The 17,447-nt window shown below is 44.3% G+C and overlaps 4 protein-coding genes across 4 annotated transcripts in view; 2 read left to right on the top strand and 2 right to left on the bottom strand.

Annotated features, from left to right (window-relative positions):
* Nucleotides 1-551: 551 nt before the first annotated feature.
* On the top strand, nt 552-3,365 carry mfap1 (microfibril associated protein 1). The gene is made up of 8 exons (XM_028401073.1): nt 552-733; nt 1,198-1,414; nt 1,508-1,646; nt 1,739-1,926; nt 2,014-2,283; nt 2,380-2,539; nt 2,623-2,712; nt 2,852-3,365. The coding sequence occupies exons 1-8, from the start codon at nt 658-660 to the stop codon at nt 3,029-3,031; spliced, it is 1,320 nt and encodes a 439-aa protein (XP_028256874.1). The 5' UTR covers nt 552-657; the 3' UTR covers nt 3,032-3,365.
* Nucleotides 3,366-5,480, bottom strand: hypk (huntingtin interacting protein K). The gene is made up of 5 exons (XM_028401075.1): nt 5,372-5,480; nt 4,596-4,849; nt 3,859-3,914; nt 3,705-3,756; nt 3,366-3,601 (listed from the first exon to the last, which is right to left on the bottom strand). The coding sequence occupies exons 1-5, from the start codon at nt 5,457-5,459 to the stop codon at nt 3,506-3,508; spliced, it is 546 nt and encodes a 181-aa protein (XP_028256876.1). The 5' UTR covers nt 5,460-5,480; the 3' UTR covers nt 3,366-3,505.
* A 3,804-nt stretch (nt 5,481-9,284) lies between these two features.
* The window catches only part of serinc4 (serine incorporator 4), a 13,323-nt gene continuing 5,160 nt past the window's right edge, over nt 9,285-17,447 (top strand). Inside the window, exons 1-6 of the mRNA XM_028401072.1 lie at nt 9,285-9,404; nt 12,963-13,130; nt 13,405-13,583; nt 15,105-15,184; nt 15,413-15,506; nt 16,958-17,169. Of these exons, the coding sequence (XP_028256873.1) occupies nt 9,285-9,404; nt 12,963-13,130; nt 13,405-13,583; nt 15,105-15,184; nt 15,413-15,506; nt 16,958-17,169 (853 nt within the window). The remainder of the gene's footprint in view (nt 9,405-12,962; nt 13,131-13,404; nt 13,584-15,104; nt 15,185-15,412; nt 15,507-16,957; nt 17,170-17,447) is intronic.
* adamtsl5 (ADAMTS like 5) overlaps nt 14,731-17,447 on the bottom strand; it is a 32,486-nt gene continuing 29,769 nt past the window's right edge. The window contains exon 14 of the transcript XR_003670332.1: nt 14,731-14,740. The gene's annotated coding sequence lies outside the window, so the exon portion shown is untranslated. The remainder of the gene's footprint in view (nt 14,741-17,447) is intronic.

Below are 17,447 nucleotides of genomic sequence, written 5' to 3'. Positions count from 1 at the left end.
AGACTGCAAATATGGCAGCTTTGTATGCCTCTGTGTGTCAGCCTATCACCATGGTGACCTTTGAGGAGACCTCAAAAACCACTCTAACTTTAAGAGCCTGGCCTCTGGAGTCTGTAGCTTGAAATTTGTAGGAGGAGAAACATTTGGCAGATGACCCTCGGTGAAGGGCTCTCATAGACTTCAATGTTAAATGGCTTTTGAATTTTTATTAATATTTTGAAAACGAAACATATTTGAACAAATCTCTTGCAGCAATCAGACTAAATAATAATAATAATAATAATAAATAATTGTAATATCTCCTGCATGAGCGTTTTTTGGAAGATTGGCTCCACCTGCTGGTGCTTGAAAGGATGTTGCACGTAATGATTCTTTAGTTTATTTTTATTAATATATTTCTGACTTTCCATGGAGATGCACAATATCTTCAGTATCTACGTTTAACAATCTCAATAATGTTTATTGTGTGTTTATTTTTGGGAACGACATAAATATTATTTTTATGTGTGCGGAAATATCTGTCGGAGCAAATCCACTTCCGGTCCGTTCGTATCCACTTCCGTTCGAGTGGAGTTACGAGCCAGGTTTCGTCTAAGTGGAAAAACAGATTTTTGTTTATTTTTCTCCGTCTATACTCATATCGTTGACCAGGCAGTCATGTCTAGTCACGACGCCATGAAGCTGCCTCCGATCCAGTCCACGGCCGGAGCCGTGCCGGTCCGGAACGAGAAAGGTGAGAAGAAACAGTTAGCTAGCACGTATTAGCGTGTTAAGCTAGCTAGCTAGCTAGCACAGCCTGTCTTTACCGTTAACACAAACAACACGAATTTCTGTCTGAAAAAACGCAAATAGAGGAATTACACTATCATAATAATTAAAAGAAACGATGTTATCAGTATTAGTGACCCAGTTGAAGCTAGTAATGCATTGCGGTTAATATTGTAAATAAAGATAGTTTACAAAGTTGATATTGAGTTTGTGTAACCATTATAAAAATAGTAAACAAAAAGCAAACGATCCAAAAATATTCGTTTTACTATAGTGTTGTCACTACAAGTGAGTCTTTCCCCTCCTAAATACAATATTTATCAACCATAAACTGTAAATTAAACATTTTGATGTATACACAGTTGTTGAATTGTCAATCAATAATTGATTAATCAGGAACATAAAGCAAACTTGGCAATGTCTCCACAGGCGAGCTCTCCATGGAGAAGGTGAAGGTGAAGAGGTATGTGTCTGGTAAACGTCCAGACTATGCACCAATGGAGTCATCAGACGAGGAAGAGGAAGACTTCCAGTTTGTAAAGAAAGGAAAGGAAATGGAGGCCGAGGTGGAGCTGGAGGAAGAGGACGTCTCTGACCCACGTCTCAAACGTTTGCTTAACCGTGTCTCTGAGGATGCTGAAGAGAGGTACCGCACAGATTGGATTTGATTCTAAAATGATAGCGTGCTGAAGTGTTGACAGTGGTTGACTTCCTGTCTCTTTTTTTTTTTCATACGCAGACTTGCGAGACACAGGCAGATCACCGAGCCTGAAGTTGTGGCCGAGAACAGCGAGGACTCGGATGAAGGCACGTGGCACCCAGAGCATGAGGAGAGTAGTGAGGATGAGGAAGAGGAAGAAGAGGAAGTGGATGATGAGGTTTCTATGATGCAGCACTGTCCACCGGTGTATTTTCTTTATTTGGTTGCACAAAGAAAGATTTCTGATGTGTGTATTATGATCCTTCTCAGGAAATTGAGAGGAGGCGAGCGATGATGCGTCAGCGGGCCCTGGATCGGAAGAATGAGGAGATGGAGGTTATGGAGGTGGAGGAGGAAGGAAAGTCAGGGGAGGAGTCGGAGTCAGAGTCTGAGTATGAAGAATACACAGACAGTGAGGATGAGGCGGAGCCACGCCTGAAACCCGTCTTCATTCGCAAGTACGAAACTAAAAAAAGACTGAAATGTTTCTGAAACTGTTTTCAAACCCATAAACATTCTGACTCCCGTCTTTGTTCGCACCACAGGAAGGACAGAGTCACCGTGGCTGATCGTGAAGCAGAGGAGCAGAAGCAGAGAGAGCTAGAGGCCGAGGCCAAGAAGCAAGCAGAGGAGCGGCGGCGCTACACACTCAAGATTGTGGAGGAGGAGGCCAAGAAGGAGTTTGAAGAGAACCGGCGCACACTGGCTGCCCTCGAGGCCCTGGACACTGATGGAGAGAACGAGGAGGAAGAGTACGAAGCCTGGAAAGTCCGAGAGCTGAAGCGCATCAAGAGGGACAGAGAGGCCCGAGAAACGTGAGTACTCATTAACGTGACTCCATAATATGAATCCATGTTGAAGGGACCTTACAGATAGTGCTGTGGTTTGTAACGAATGGTGTTTGTGGTCAGCATGGAGAGGGAGAAGGCTGAAATCGACAGATTCCACAGCTTAACGGAGGAGGAGCGGCGGGCCGAGCTCCGCAACAACAGCAAGGTCGTCACCAACAAAGCCGCCAAAGGCAAATACAAGTTCCTTCAGAAGTATTACCACAGAGGCGCCTTCTTCATGGTGAGTCACAGTGAAGACACAGTACATCGTCCTGTTCAGTGCGTGTCAGCCGCCAGTGACGGCACATGTGGTTTCTGTTTCAGGATGAGGAGGATGATGTGTACAAGAGAGATTTCAGCGCTCCTACTCTGGAGGATCACTTCAACAAAACCATCTTACCCAAAGTCATGCAGGTCAGACGACGTTACGTTTTATTACACACGTTCCGCAGAAACAATTTTTGAAACTGAAGCTACAGCTTGATGTTTTACTTCCTCTCCCACACGCCCTAAATCCAGCTTACTGACTGTCGGTGTTTAATTTTCCTTCAAGGTCAAAAACTTTGGTCGGTCTGGACGTACCAAGTACACCCACCTGGTGGACCAGGACACCACGTCATTCGACTCAGCCTGGGCTCAGGAGACCGCTCAGAACACCAAGTTCTTTAAGCAAAAGGCAGCAGGCGTGAGGGACGTGTTTGACCGGCCCAGCATGAACAAGAGGAAGACTTAAGATGTGCACAAACATCCTCTGCTTCAGAGACAGTTCAGAGACCAAGCTGCGTCTTACTATGTCTAATCGTCTCCTCCTGGGCTGGATGTTGTGGAAGGAAAACAGACTGACCACTCTGATTTATTAATTATTGATTGAGCTGTTGGCTCCTCCGAAATGTAAGATTTATGTCCTCAAAAGCCACGTCTGTTTGAAGCAGTGGTTTTGATGTAATTTTGTAAATATTCAGCTCTGAACATGTAGTTTGTAGATTCTCTTCCTGTTTGTGATAGACGTTGTAACTTGACGTGTTTGAATAAAAGCCGTATTTTCACTTTTTACAAAAACAAAAAGATCCGAGCAAACTGTCAACTTTTATTAACAAAAAAAGGTCAAGAATACACCACAGCGGTTCAGCCGCTGAGCTCAGCCTGACTGACGTGATGAGCCGCAGTCAAACAGTGAAGCAGTCCAGTGTGTGTGAATGATGTCCGTTCAGTTGGTCAGAGCCACCAGCGCCTCCACCACGTTCCCCATGTGCTCCCTCAGACTGCGCTCCGCCACGGCCCTCGAGATCTCCATCTCTGACATCTGCAACATCACAACAGGAACCCAAGCACAGCGTTAGTACAGAGTCCTGATGAAGTCTGGCGTCCACGCAACAAGGGATCTGTAGTTTGCTGACATAACTTACAATCAGCTCCACATCCTCTTTCTTGATGGTGACTTTGGCCAACTCCTTTTCTCTGGAAGTAGAAAATAAAAAGTTCAGACTGAATCCGCCGGGTTTCTCAGGGACGTTTAAGACGGAGAATCGGGAGAGAAGTGAATTTAAACACTGATCTTACCTCTCCTGCTTGGCTTTCTGTTCTCTTGACCGTCTGTCTCCGATCACCGACATAGCCTAAAAAAAAACAGAAAAAACATCTCCTTTATTATGTCATGAAACTGCAGAGGAGGAAAGCCACTGACATTTATCATAAACGACAAGTGAAATTCATATTTAAATAAAGGCGAAATCTGTAGATAAACCTAAATTATATTATAAAAGACCAAAGATTGGGTTAAAGAGTCATTTAATATATTTTCAACCCCAAAGAAAATTAGGAGCGAACTTAATGTTTTAGATTAATAAGCTTCGTCTGTCATTAATATTTGAAAAATATTGTTTGTTATCAATAGTATTACAACATTACTCAAATCTTTAACCAGAAAAGAATCTGATCAGAAGGATTGATACATTAATTTTGAAAAATATTCGTGGTTTGTTTACGCTGCTGTTCCGTCGGTTACATTTTTTTAATGAAAACAAACAAAACGTACAGATTGATGGAGCTAGCTCTGGCTAGCCACCTAGCTAAGAGTTCATCAGTAACGTTTCACACTCAAGTAAATGCTAACGCCTCATTAGCATCTAATGTTCCAAATAAAACTCCGGCGAGACGAGTTTTACTAACACACAAACGCAGCTACACATAAAAGAAGCTAGTTTATCCACATGGGTCTGTATCACGGATGATAAGCCGGACCGTGAAGGCAGCGCTGGCCGCATGTTTCCGGGCTAACGTTAGCCCGCAGCTCTCACCGTTTCTAGATCGGAGCTGGAGATTTCCTTCTCCTCCGCGTAGTCCGTGACTCGCTCCAGGTCCGCGGCTCCGCTGTCATGTTTGCGAGGCTTTTCTGCCGGTTTTCCAGTACAGTTTTCCTCGGCTTCCAGGTCCAAATCGACGTCCCCCTCCGCCGCCATGTTTGCTCCCGTAAGGCCGGAACAAAAAGGAGGGTTCCGACATGTGGCGGAGGGAATACGGAGTAGTACCGGAAGACAGGATACATCCGAAACTATGCAAAGGAACAGTCATTACTTCTTTCTGTTAGTTTTAATTAATTAAAAATGGGTGTAGCTGATTCATATCGATAAATTATAGATTAAGATTTTAGATTATTTAGTCAAGAAAATAAACACTGTGGCTTTTCAGGGCATTTCATTTAAAAAAGGCCCAGATTACCACCCGGCCAATGTGATCCTTATTAACAACACAAATTAAATAAATAATTTTTTTTTTTTTTATTTTTGGTTTCAATCAGCAGGATTAAGAAAAAATGTCAATAGCTGGATTATGTGACCCTTTAACTATGCAGATTATTGACGCTCCTCCTCATTCTATTCCTGTCTGTTATAAGATGTTTACTTCACAGTGACAGATTTCCTGTGTCTCCAGACTTTTCCAGCCCTTCTGCGTGCCGGAGCTGTGTCTGTCCTCACACTGTAATCAGATTAAAGCACAGAGAAACCTGCTGGTGCTTTTTGATCCAGAGGGAAGACTGGAAAAACCACACTGGTGCTCGTCCTCTGGTTTTTACCCTTCGGGAGATGTGCGGGGTCGTCAGCGGCCGGAGGGATGGTGCCGGGGCCGGAGAGGAGCTGCTGCTGTCCCAACAACCTCTTCATCCTGCTCTATGACTGACGGCTGTCTGACTGACTGCAGATCTCAGGCCTCAGGGACTCGATGATGTCAGGACACTGGTTCCGGGCTCAGGTGAGACTCTGCAGGGTAAACAAAGAATAGTTACTGCACCGTCCTTCTGTTTACATGCATTCACACAGGGCACGTGGAAGCAGTGAGGACGAATGACGAACCGTTTACTAGTTTTGAGGATTTATAAATGCTAAATTTAGGAACTTAGGGGAGAAGCTGTCCTGTTCACTTGAATGCACAAAGACACATGCTCATAATACAACAAACATCCAGAGAAGTCCATGAAAAAAAGCTGTGAAATCATGTGATCAGGGTTAAAAACATACATTTGTGTTCATTTAAAAACCACTGATGAGTAACTAACTCACAAAGCATCAAGCAACAAGCTTGTTCCTCTTCTTGAGGTTCCCTGAAAACCTTTTTGTTGTCAAATTATTCCTTAATTTGCTTTTTAAACTGTAAACATTGAGTTTTGGATCCTACATCCTCCAGGCCGTAGATAATAAAGGTTAAGAATGAGGTTACTATGAGCAGGTTGTGCACTGAGTCATGTCACAGGTCTGAATGGCAGCTTTGTCCGTCATTAATCAACACAACAACACAAGGGATGAATCATTCAGAGCTCGGGTTTGATTTGTTTACTCACACCTGAAAGAGACGGACGCCGCCTGTGAAGGCGTTCCTGAATGAACAGTGAATGGATCATTTTTCTTCTTCTTCTTCTACTTCTTTTGTAAACAACCTTTGGATCTCTGCCAGCTGTTATTGCGCAACCTATTGAAACCATAGATTGAGCGCTTTCACTCAAGCGCTGATTTGCATCCGCTCATTTGCTTTTGTTTTGTTCTCTCTGGCACTTCCTCCTCTCCCACAAGGCAGCCGCAATTATCCGGGAGTGAGCGGGGCCCCAAGGAATGCTGGGCCGCGGCTGACCGTTTCTAACTAACTGCTCTACTCCCACTCACGCTGCAGCAAATAATCCAAAATGAAATTAAGGGGATTACATAAAAGGATGTTTTTGGTCCTTTATTAGATAACTAATATTACTGTGTGGGTCAGACTGTCAGTGGTTACTGAACACACGTGTTGTTTTCTGACTGCAGCCGGGGCGTCCTGCAGATTTTGTTGCATCTTTTTGTGGTTTTTTTGTGAGTTGTTCTGCATCTTGTCATCATTTTCGGCCTCATATTTTACTCCTTGTGGTGGTTTTTAGTGCCTGGTTTTGCATTGAGTAGGTATTTTATTTGTTTGTGGTCTTAATTTGTTTTGTTTTTTTTACAACACTGGTTGTTGTACAGTTTATACTTTGGGGTTATTTTTGTTTTTGCCTCGTTTAGTTCAGTGGCAGTTTTCTGTCTCTATTTCTTTATTTACTTGTGTGGATGTTTTTCTTGCCTTTTTCTAAATCACATTTTGTGTCCCATTGTTAGTCTCTTGGTGTCTCCTGGGAAGTTCTGTGTTCTTTTTCAGTCCCCCTGTGTCTCTCGTCGACCATCTGACACGTCTTTGTGGTCCTTTTTTTCCCCTCATTTCTGGTCTCACTGTGATTACATGTCGTCTCTTTCTGGGGTATGTTCTCCTGTGCAGACCCTGACCCTGCACACAGCTGAAATGTGTGACTGAGGTTTTATCACATCCACGTCAGACTCGCACCGCTAATCCTTAAGTGTTGGTTTGCTGGAAGTTGAGTCCTGGTTCAGTGTGTCTGTAAGGCCAAGCCTCTTATCTGGACTCTGCTGACCCTCTGATGGTTCCCTGTACTGTGTTTGACTTCTTATTTGTGGGTCAGTTCCTAGAAAGTGAATGTAACTGTTCTGAAGAACCACTGCAGATTTAACAGTGTTTGTATGTAACATCACATCCTGTTCTCCACCCAGCATCACATAACAACAGGACCTGGTTCATTATCTAACAAAAAACACATGCAACTCAAAAAATAGAACTTTTATAAGATTTTAAATATTCAATAGATGATAAGTAAATAAATCCTGAAATAGCCGATAAACAACGTTTTGATATATTTAAATTTGGATTAATAAACTAATTATATTATATAAATATATTTTACATTTAGTTTTTTGTTATGTGTTTATATTTTATATTTAAATATTTTAAAGGATTTCGGGGAATTATTATTATTATTATTATTATTATTATTATTATTATTATTATTATTATTATTATTATTAATAAAATATAAAATATAATAATAATAATAATAATATAAAATAATAATAAAAAATAAAAAATAATAAAAGCTACATGGAAAATTTTACTTACTTAAAATTACACATAATAATATAACGAAAAAAATTATATTTTATTTTATGCTTTAAATTATTTGACAATATATACACGTCCATGTTCATGGTTTCCGTGACAACAATAAGTCGGCAGGTGGTGCAGAGCAGTTGGTGCAGGTTGCTGCATTCTTGTCACATTCAACAGGTGCAAAGCATTCTGGGTCTTCATGGTTCCATCTGGCAGACTTTAATTAAAGTCCATGTTGTGGAAAGTGTGCGTTTGGAGCCAAATGGCTGCAGTTTGACGGACGGCCTCTGTCTGAGCGTGGAGAGAGAGAGAGAGAGAGAGCAGCAGGCCGCTCTGACGTCCTGTCTGGGGCCGGTGAAGGTCATCCCTGACTGAGAGGGAGGGCTGAACGACGACGGGATTATCCCAGGCCGCTCCGCCCTGCACGCTAACCCAAATCTAATCCGACTCTCTCCTCATGCTCAGCGCTTTTTAACAGGCGCGTCGCTTCGCTTCACTGCTGCTGCAGATTCTCTTACACACATTCTGCCAACGGTCAGGCCCTTTGTATAAAAAACATTCTGTTCAGACGAAAAACTTCCTACACAAACACTGCTGCTGTGAAGAAACTGCACTGTGCAGCAGAAAGGAAAGGATTATTGAGCAGTCACAACAACTGTGGGTAAACAATAATAAATAAAAGGAGCTGGGATGTTTACATGAAATGAGCCAAACTTATGGGCAAAAAAGTCAAGAAAAACTTTTAGTTTTAGTTTTCTTATTTTACGCCGGATGTATTCTGGGATTATAGTCCACAGGATCCTTCGGCCTGTATGATGCCCCCTCTGCCCCTCTGCTTCCTGCCCAGTTTGAGCCTTTCGGGGTCAAATCATGATGACCTGCCAGGATTATGGCCGTTGTTCCTGTGCCTGACTCAGGTCTCTCTGGCAGAGATCTTTGAGGTGTCAGGCAGCATCCATCACATCACACGGGGTAATTGTTTAACTTTGTTAGTCCAGATTAAACACCAGTATTTCCCAATCCCATTGTACAGCTGGGGTTTGTGCAGCACTGGGAGAGAGGGGAGGGCGGGGAGGGACAGATGGGACGGTCGACCTCCTCCTCCTCCTCCCCTCGCAGACTCTCTGCCTAATCTGGACAGGAGGGAGGGATGGGGGAGGGCACCGGGCATTCGCCACCACCTCTCCCTCTTTTCTGGCAGCACCCGACACAGCCGCAGAGCCAAAGCACGCAGGAGATGGGCACAAAAACAACTTTTTCCCCTGAGAGCAGCTGAACCGGTGCTCATGCTGAGGGTCTTGGCTGCAGGGAGCCCAGTTGGACCAGATTTACTGCTAATCCAGCATAAGGAGCAGTGTGTGTGCGTGCGTGTGGAGGTAGGGGGGGGGGGACAGCCTGCTGGACATTCTACTTCTCATTTTTCCGACGGGCCCGTCAGCTGCCGCCGTGTTCTGGATCCCCTCTGAGGATGTGAGGATGCCGTCTTTGCAGGGTCTATGAGGAAGGCTGCTCATCGCTGGACGTTCATGGCCAAATGTGGAGCCGTGACCGCCGAGGAAAAGCAGTTTAGAGGCACAATGTCGGCCACTCAGGGGATGAACCGCAGCGGCGTCTACAACTACTTCCTCAACATGGTGGCCTATCAGGTGAGAGCAGCAGAACAGGGGGCAGAAACTGCAGAGTCTGATGTTCGGAGAGTCTCTTCAGGGTCAGGGTGGCTTTATTTTACTTAAAGAAGTCTGTTAATGAACAATAAAAGCTGTGAGGGGCTGAACTGTTGTCAGATGGTTGTTGTGAACGTGTTCATCTTTAGGATGTGTTTAGTTTCACCATAATATTTATCCACAGCTCAGACCAGGGTGGAAGTTGTTTGTTGTTGTTGAGATTATGAATCGTTCGAGCGCAGGCGTCATGTGAAACGTGTGTGTATCATATAATCCATGAATCAGGGTTTGGTTTTCTTCTGCTTCACCATGAATCTATGAGTCGTTCTTTTTGTCACAGACAGCGACAGTATCTCTCCTTCTCTCTGCACAGATCAGATTTGACTGTGATTATTTGGTCACAACTCAAACATGCATACAGCCGGGACATCGTGAGTTCTTCTGGATGTGATGATTGTGCAGTGATGTAGTGACCTCCACACAGTTGTCACATGACCTGTGACCATTTCTACCTGTTCCCTCTGTTTGTCTGATCAGAGACAGACACTGAACTTTTACTCGAGTCTTTTGGTTTCATGACTTTTGCCTTCTATCTCTAGCTTTCATTGATTCTAACTGATTTTGCACTCTGCTGCACTTTAATGCTTAAACGGTTAAAGACTGACATTTACAAAGCTCTTCAATAATACCACATTATTTCTATTTACTCCTTTTATCCCTGGTATAAATACATTTAAAACAAACGGCCCCATAATTCCAACAACAGCAGGTGTGTGGTTCAGCTGAGCATTGATACACACAGTTGACGACCTGTTCATTGCATTGAACTGATAAAAGGAAAAAACTAAAAGACATACCTGAGCAGGTGGTCAAACTTCATGCCTCTGTTGGTCCAGTCACCTAGTGATGACGTCATTAACTGCAAACACCTGAGGCAGAAAGAATCATGGGAAGTGAAGGGGAAACCAATGTGCCACCATCTTGTAATTACCACTTGTAGCCACAAGTGTCGCTGTTGTGCAAGAATGTGTTTCAGGTGGATTAAGTAAATAATCAGAAAGAAAAAGCGTTTTTATTTCAACAATAAATTAAAATGGATGCCATCACTGAAAGGGGGGTGGGGGGGGGGCATTATACAGTGCGTGATGGAGAGTCGATTTGGATCAGTGGTGAATTAAGTATGAGTTCTATGCAGGATTAGCTCAGATTAGCTTCATGAGTACCTGGAAAGATGTAGAGGAGCTCTTATAATCATCAACATGTAAACCGCAGGAGTGTGTTTATGTTTATGTAGAGGCCGAACCAGCAGAGCACAGAACCCAGACGCCTGCCCGCAAGTTTAAAACACACGTCTGTGTTTGGAAAACAAACCACCAAAATGACATCATCATTTATCACAGACAGAAAATTTCAGTCTTTGAAACAGCACTTGAAGGCATTGTGTGATGTTTGCTTCACTCATAATACACTCACAATATATATTTAAAGATTCTGCTTCTCTCTGCATAACCTGGAAGCCATGACTGAATCACATGTGACCAGCAGAACGTCGGTGCGTGTTTGGCTGATCTGCAGGCAGCAGCTGATGTGCAGAGCAGAGTGAAACACAGAGGCTGTAAAATGAAAATAGTCTAATATTTACATGTATTTCTGCACAGTGATGAGCACGTTTTAAAGTACTGTTCATACTGACTCCAGGTTATTCACAGTGAAAACGGAGCGCACACGGACCAGGCCCTGACGCTGTACCAGAATGACCTGGATATGAGCCACTGGATTATTTGGCTACTTTTGAATCAGTGTAATTATTCTTTGTTTATGGCAGATTTAATCTCCTGCAACAACTTGACTCTGTGACCATTAATCCTGTATTAGCAACCTGAAACTGGGCCACAGGACAGACACCTCCACAGCTCAGCGAGGGTATAACATGAAGTATTACCACAGCTCAGAAATGGGTCCTTTTGCTTTTTAAAAAATACTAAATTACTGTATACATTTGTGTCTGGAATTAATGTTTCTTCAGTTGTGCAGTGATGCTGCAGTGCCTGGTTCAGGAAGTACGTTATAATATTGTTTGTGACGTTTCTTTAGTCATGATGAATGTCCTGTCTTTTTGTGTGTCAACCAATGCAGAGAGAGTGAAGATAAATAAGTTATTTGTCTTCAAACGGGAAGAAAAACAAGCAGTAAGCAGCACATTTAAGGTTACAGACAACACTACAGTCAATAACTGGAAACCTGAGGATTAAATTTGAGCGAACTGTCCCTTTAATCATGTCTCCCAGATTCAAATCATTTTTGAACTACTGTACATGATTATAAATCTATTTTTATTGAGTCTTCCCTTCAATGAGAAGATGCTGGATAATCTCCTCTGCATTATCCATCAGATTATAAACTGCACGTGATGAACTGGATTCACTGCGGCAGAATTCGTATTCATAAACCATGGTACAGCGTAGTGACGGGACGGTGAAGTGCAGCTCTCATCATCCTGTGACCCTGATGCAGTGGACAGGCCGCGGTCTGCACAGCCTCACCGAGGCATCAGGCGGGCAGATGTGCACGCTGCTTTTTTGCTTCCTTAGATTTAGTTCAGGGTCAGCAGCGGCGGCGGCGGGCTGACGTCCAGCCGTCCACAGAATCAGAACCAGCCAGCTGCTGCTGTCGGACTCATTAGATTAATCTGCCACCAAACAACATCCAAAAGCTGTTTTTAGATTTCACTTCTCTGGTTCTCAGGAGGCCTCTGTACAGGCAGATGTAACTTAAATCTTTATTTACAACTTTGAAATCAGAAATGCAGGAAGGAAGAAGGCGCAGGCTGGATTTGGACCTGTGCTGCTGCTTCAGTGAGGACCGGAGGGTCTGTTTAGTTTCTGTCTCTTGCCTGTATCTATATACAGGGCAACAATAGCTGCTTTACTGGACAAGATCTGTGACGTCACAGACGACCTTCCAGGTTTCAGTCTGTGAACTTGTGTCAGATCAGTCAGAGTCCTGTGAGGAAGTGCTGATAGACTCTGTGTGTGTGTTCTATGCTCGCCTGTGCTCCACAGACATGCTAACTGCTACTAGCTGCACTTCAAACATCCTCAGCTCCTTGTGCTGAATCATTGGTTGAAATGATATCATGATGGTTGGGACAAGCAGCTGAATTCTAAGTTAGCTCAGAGAGTTCTAGCAGCACATCAGTGGCGTTTGACTCGAGGTACCGTAAGGAACCTGCTGTTCTCAGATTTCCTCGAATCCATCATGTGAAAAGTAAAGGTTTAAAATGGCTGCTACATCCTGGTTACTGTCAGCCACAAACAACAAAGTAACATGCAGCTGCAGCTTTTTTAAACATTTATAAAAAGCTTCTCTTTTTTTAAAGGGTTCCTGTTCTCCTGGTTCCTGATGTGGAAAAGTACCATTATAGTATATTAAATGAAAAACACAGACCACAAGCTGCTGTTATGTATATGGTTTGGAAACAAGCATATAATACTGTTTCTGGCTGTCTGGATGCTGACCTGACCTCCTCCTCCTCCTCAGATATGCTGCTGCTGTGGACCAGCTCCCTGCTCCCTCTGCTGTGCCTTCTGTCCTCCGGTCAAATCCTCCACCAGCACGCGGGTCATGTACACCCTGTTCCACATCATGAGCTGCGCCGTCTCCTGCCTCATGCTGTCCCGCACCGTCTCTGAGCTCGTCAGGGAAAATGTGAGTGTGTCTCTTCCTGTCCAAAGACCTGCTGTTTGTTCAGACTGTCGCACAGTCACATCCTGAAGCAAATAACTCATTTTAAAAACACAATTTAAGCAGGTGATGTCTCACATTCCTCATCTGTGATTGGCTGCTGTCGCCTGTCTGTCGGCATTTTATCCATTGTTCACATGGCTGGATTATTAGATTCATAAATATTTGAAATATTTGTATGCGACATCTATTAAACTCACACAGAACATGTGTGTGTGTGCTTGTGTGTGTGTTTCAGGTGCCTTTCTTCAACGTGGTGTGCGACCAGGCACACGGCGGAGGCCACTGTGAGATGCTGGTGGGCTACTCGGCGGTCTACAGAGTCTGCTTTGGCACTTCCTGCTTCTACCTGATGATGGCGATCTTCCTCATAGACGTTAAGTCCAGTCAGGACTTCAGGGCGCTCATACACAACGGGTCAGTCACATGTGCTTCTCCTAAACTGTGATTTATGATTTCATCTCAAACACAAAAAAAATCGAATTCACAAATTGTCGAAAACTCTTTGTACACTTCTCACTTCTTGACCTACAAACCTGTTTATATCATTTCCCTGATCAGCCCCGAACGCCTCCTTGCACACATCTTATAAATATCCTCCACAGTCTGTACGACAAAAGTGTTTTCTCTGCAGCTCACCTGACCGCTCCTGCTGCTCTATTTAAAGCTCCCTGTTGTCACACTTTCCATTGCAGGGCAGTTGATTAGAGCTGTGACGCTGCTCGGATTAGGATTTGATAGACTAGACTCCTCCTTAATCTGCTCAGAGGAGTCTTATTGGTGCAACAGGGAGACGCTTCAGGGTCTTTGGCAAAGGTTACAGCTCTGTCAGGGGTCTAGGTAGAAGGCAAAGGTTTCAGAGTGAGCCAGTGTCCTCCTGGAATCATGACAAAAGTGACAGAAATACAGTCAGACCTGATCAAAAGGATTGTTAACGTCTACAAAGCAGCAGAAGATCCTCAAGTTCATCAAAGAGCTTCAAGTCTGAAGAGCTGCTGTGAGAGGTTTCATCAAGAAGTTCACAGAGAGTCCAACAGAAGCAGACTGTCAGAGACAGGAGGAGAAACATGTGGAAGGTTCTGGAAAGAAAACCAATGAGAGACGAGTCTGAAGAGAACAGCTGCAAAGACACTAGTGAAGGACTGAACCAGGTCTGGACCTGAAGAGTCAGAGAAGACCGTCACTAGAGTCCTGCTCAGGAATGGACTGCCAGACTGCAGAGAAGACACCTCCAAACCAGACTGAGGTCTGCTAGAGACCACCTGGAGACAGAGCACACAGACTGAGGTCTGCTAGAGACCACCTGGAGACAGAGCACACAGACTGAAGTCTGCTAGAGACCACCTGGAGACAGAGCACACAGACTGGAAGTTATTGGTCAGATGAAGCTGAACTAGAGCTCTGTGCTCACAGAGATGTTGTCTTCATATGGAGACAGAAAGGAGAGGCTAGAACCCAAAGAACAGGCTTCATACAGTCAGAGATGGTGGAGGCAGTATGATGCTGTGAGGAGGACTCAGTCAGTCTGGAGCTGTGGATCCTGTCAGGGTGGAAGAAGAAGACCGTCTGAACATCTGAAAGAAACCCTGAAGCGGTCTGCAGTCAGACTGGGTCTGGTTCCCTGGTTTTCTCTCCAACATGACAACGATCGAATGAAGCAAAGTGCTAAACATGTTGATTTTAAAGCACCACACCAGTTTTCCATTTCCAGAAAGACGCATTAAAGATTTAAAAAATGATCACTGTTCATGTTAGTGTCTGCTTGAGGGGCTCAGCTCCTCAGATATTCCAGAGTCTGGGCCTAACGTCAGATGGAACTTTTATCAGCAAACAGCTTTGGTCATATGAGACCATTGAATTCCATATTAAAGCTGCTTGTCGTCAGGTCAGATCGAGTTCTTATTACACGCTTCTGACCCTGTGTTGTTCCTTGTGCAGCTTCTGGTTCCTGAAGTTCATCACCCTGCTCGGGATGTGCACCGCCGCCTTCTTCATCCCGACAGAGTCCTTCCTGCACGGTGAGAAACTTCCCTTAAAACAAAATGCACCTCTGCCTATGTCCTCGTAGAGGGCAGCAGAGAGCTGCTCCTCAGAACCAGTCCACTACTCCCCCAGAAACCTCTGCAGCCCGCTCTCACTTTGTTCAGAAACATACACACATTAATGATACAAGCCTGTTATCACAGCTGATTTATGCTTCACTTCCCTGACATAAATCATCAGATGTTTTTTTTTCTTTCTCTCAGCCTGGCATTATGTTGGCGTGGTGGGAGGATTTGCCTTCATCCTCATCCAACTCATCCTCATCACTGCTTTTGCACACACCTGGAATAAAAACTGGTGAGTGAGCAGGTCAATAATAAAATATATTCCATGTTTTTACTGGGTTTTACTGCAAGTGTGGTGGTGACCTCACCCTCTGCAGCACCTCTGGGATGAGGTGGAACACCCGACCTTAACAGAACATCAGTGCTGGACGCCACTGACGATCTGGTCCCAATGCAGAAGACAGAGCAGCACATGGCTCAGGAACGACATGTTTAGGTGTCCGCATATTTGGGTTTTAGAAAACTGGCTACTAATCCAAGCTTGTGTGAAGAATTTACTCACAAATCTCCATCTTGTTGCCTTGCTTGAAGTTTTAACCAGTCAATCAGGGTTACTGAGGCTCACTGCTGAAAAACAAAAGAAGAATACAAATCCTTTAAGGACTTCATAACATCAGGGAGAGACCCTGCTGTTCTGAGGTTAACCACAGCGTCAACAGTTAAACATCCAGCTGGGATCCAGTGCCCTCCTAAAAAAACTGCAGAAAACGACAAAGCAAACTGGACAAAATAGTAGAAACAGTAATGTATGCGTAGCCTTGATTCACATCTGCAGAAGTGAGTCCCTCCAGTACACACCACTGATGACAGATTCACTCTCTACCCAGAACCCGGTCTGTAAATCCTGCAGACAGACTTCAGACACATCTGTATCTGCAGCACTGACAGATGTGCAGACGTACAGAAGCACCAGCAGTCAGATTTTATCACCATGTCTTTGTTTCAGTGTGTGGGTTGCTTGGTTTCCATGGTGATGCAAATAATGATTAAAAAACAAGATCAAGAAATCAATCAGATTTTTATGTATTTATGTAAGAATCCGAACAAAACCTTTATCGAAGCATAAAGCACCGTGTGTTCAGACTTTGAATTCAAATCTAATTAAGTTCCAGAAATGCAGCACATGAGTCCTGCAGCTCCGCCGTGTGTGCTATAGATGTCACAGTGGGCTGGACAGGTCTCCACATCCATCACAGGGACTGAACGTCTGACTACAACCCAGCGAGCACCCCCGAACCTCACACAGACCCAGGGAGAAAGCCCTCCACAGAGAGGCCTGTTAGAGCCCCCTGACTCGTCCCAGATGTTATTTACTGTATCCAGCTGCTGCCGGTCTGTCGGTCACCTCTGAACTCTGAATGGCAGAGATGTAGCTACGAGAACTAAGAGGATTTATTCATTCAGGACCTTTTCCAAGGCAAATGCAGGCAGCGAGAGAAAATCCTCTTATCCCTTTACAGTGGTGTGAGGGTGGGGGGGGGGGTGTATTGTCTGCTGCATCTTTTGCTGCTGCATGATGTAGGTCAGTAAAAAAGAAAAAAACAGCTGCAGATTAGTTTCAATTCTATTGTAATCTCATTATGAAGTGCTGCACAGCAGAGGCATTACAGGAAAACCTTCACCTCTCATGCACGGTGGCAGTGAAGTTAAATGATGTTAAAGCCTCTCCGTCCTCCCCCTCAGGCTCACAGGAGCAGCAGAAAACAAACGTTGGTACCTGGCGGTGATGTGCGCCACCCTCTTCTTCTACACCATCGCCACCATGGCCTTCACCTTCATGTACAAATACTACACACACCCCTTAGCCTGCGACTTCAACAAGGCCCTGCTGTGGATCAACCTGGGACTGTGCGGCCTCATGTCCTTCATTGCAGTCACACCCTGTGTGAAGCAGAGTGAGTTGATGAAGCACACACACACACACTCACTCAGGCGTCTGTCATTGGTGCTCAGGGGTGCGATAACACTTACAGTGCGCAGCTGGGCAAACATACACCTGCTGTGATAATGGTTAGATAGAAGCTGACGTCATGTTTCCGCCTTTGACAACATAAGAGCTGTCTGCACACGTCCCACGTTTATGATAGAAACATACGGCTAGGTGCAAAGTGGAGGAAGAGCCAAACATGTGCATCAAGGCATAGGTAGTGTTTCTGTTTGCTGTACGAAGAAC

This window comes from Parambassis ranga, chromosome 3, assembly GCF_900634625.1.
Source record: "Parambassis ranga chromosome 3, fParRan2.1, whole genome shotgun sequence".
Taxonomy (NCBI): Eukaryota; Metazoa; Chordata; class Actinopteri; family Ambassidae; genus Parambassis; species Parambassis ranga.
Note: the sequence above shows the minus strand (reverse complement) of the source record. Positions and strands in the feature narration are given on the sequence as shown.

Bases quoted from the DNA above. Each gene is read 5' to 3' on its own strand.
- mfap1 (XM_028401073.1), top strand. From the start codon at position 658: ATGTCTAGTCACGACGCCATGAAGCTGCCTCCGATCCAGTCCACGGCC. The intron at 2,284-2,379 runs GTGAGTACTCAT...GTTTGTGGTCAG, and splicing joins GACAGAGAGGCCCGAGAAAC to CATGGAGAGGGAGAAGGCTG. The intron at 2,713-2,851 runs GTCAGACGACGT...TTTTCCTTCAAG, and splicing joins TCTTACCCAAAGTCATGCAG to GTCAAAAACTTTGGTCGGTC.
- hypk (XM_028401075.1), bottom strand. From the start codon at position 5,459: ATGAAGAGGTTGTTGGGACAGCAGCAGCTCCTCTCCGGCCCCGGCACC. The intron at 3,915-4,595 runs GTGAGAGCTGCG...GTTTTTTTTTAG, and splicing joins CCAGCTCCGATCTAGAAACG to GCTATGTCGGTGATCGGAGA. The intron at 3,602-3,704 runs GTAAGTTATGTC...GTGATGTTGCAG, and splicing joins AAGAGGATGTGGAGCTGATT to ATGTCAGAGATGGAGATCTC.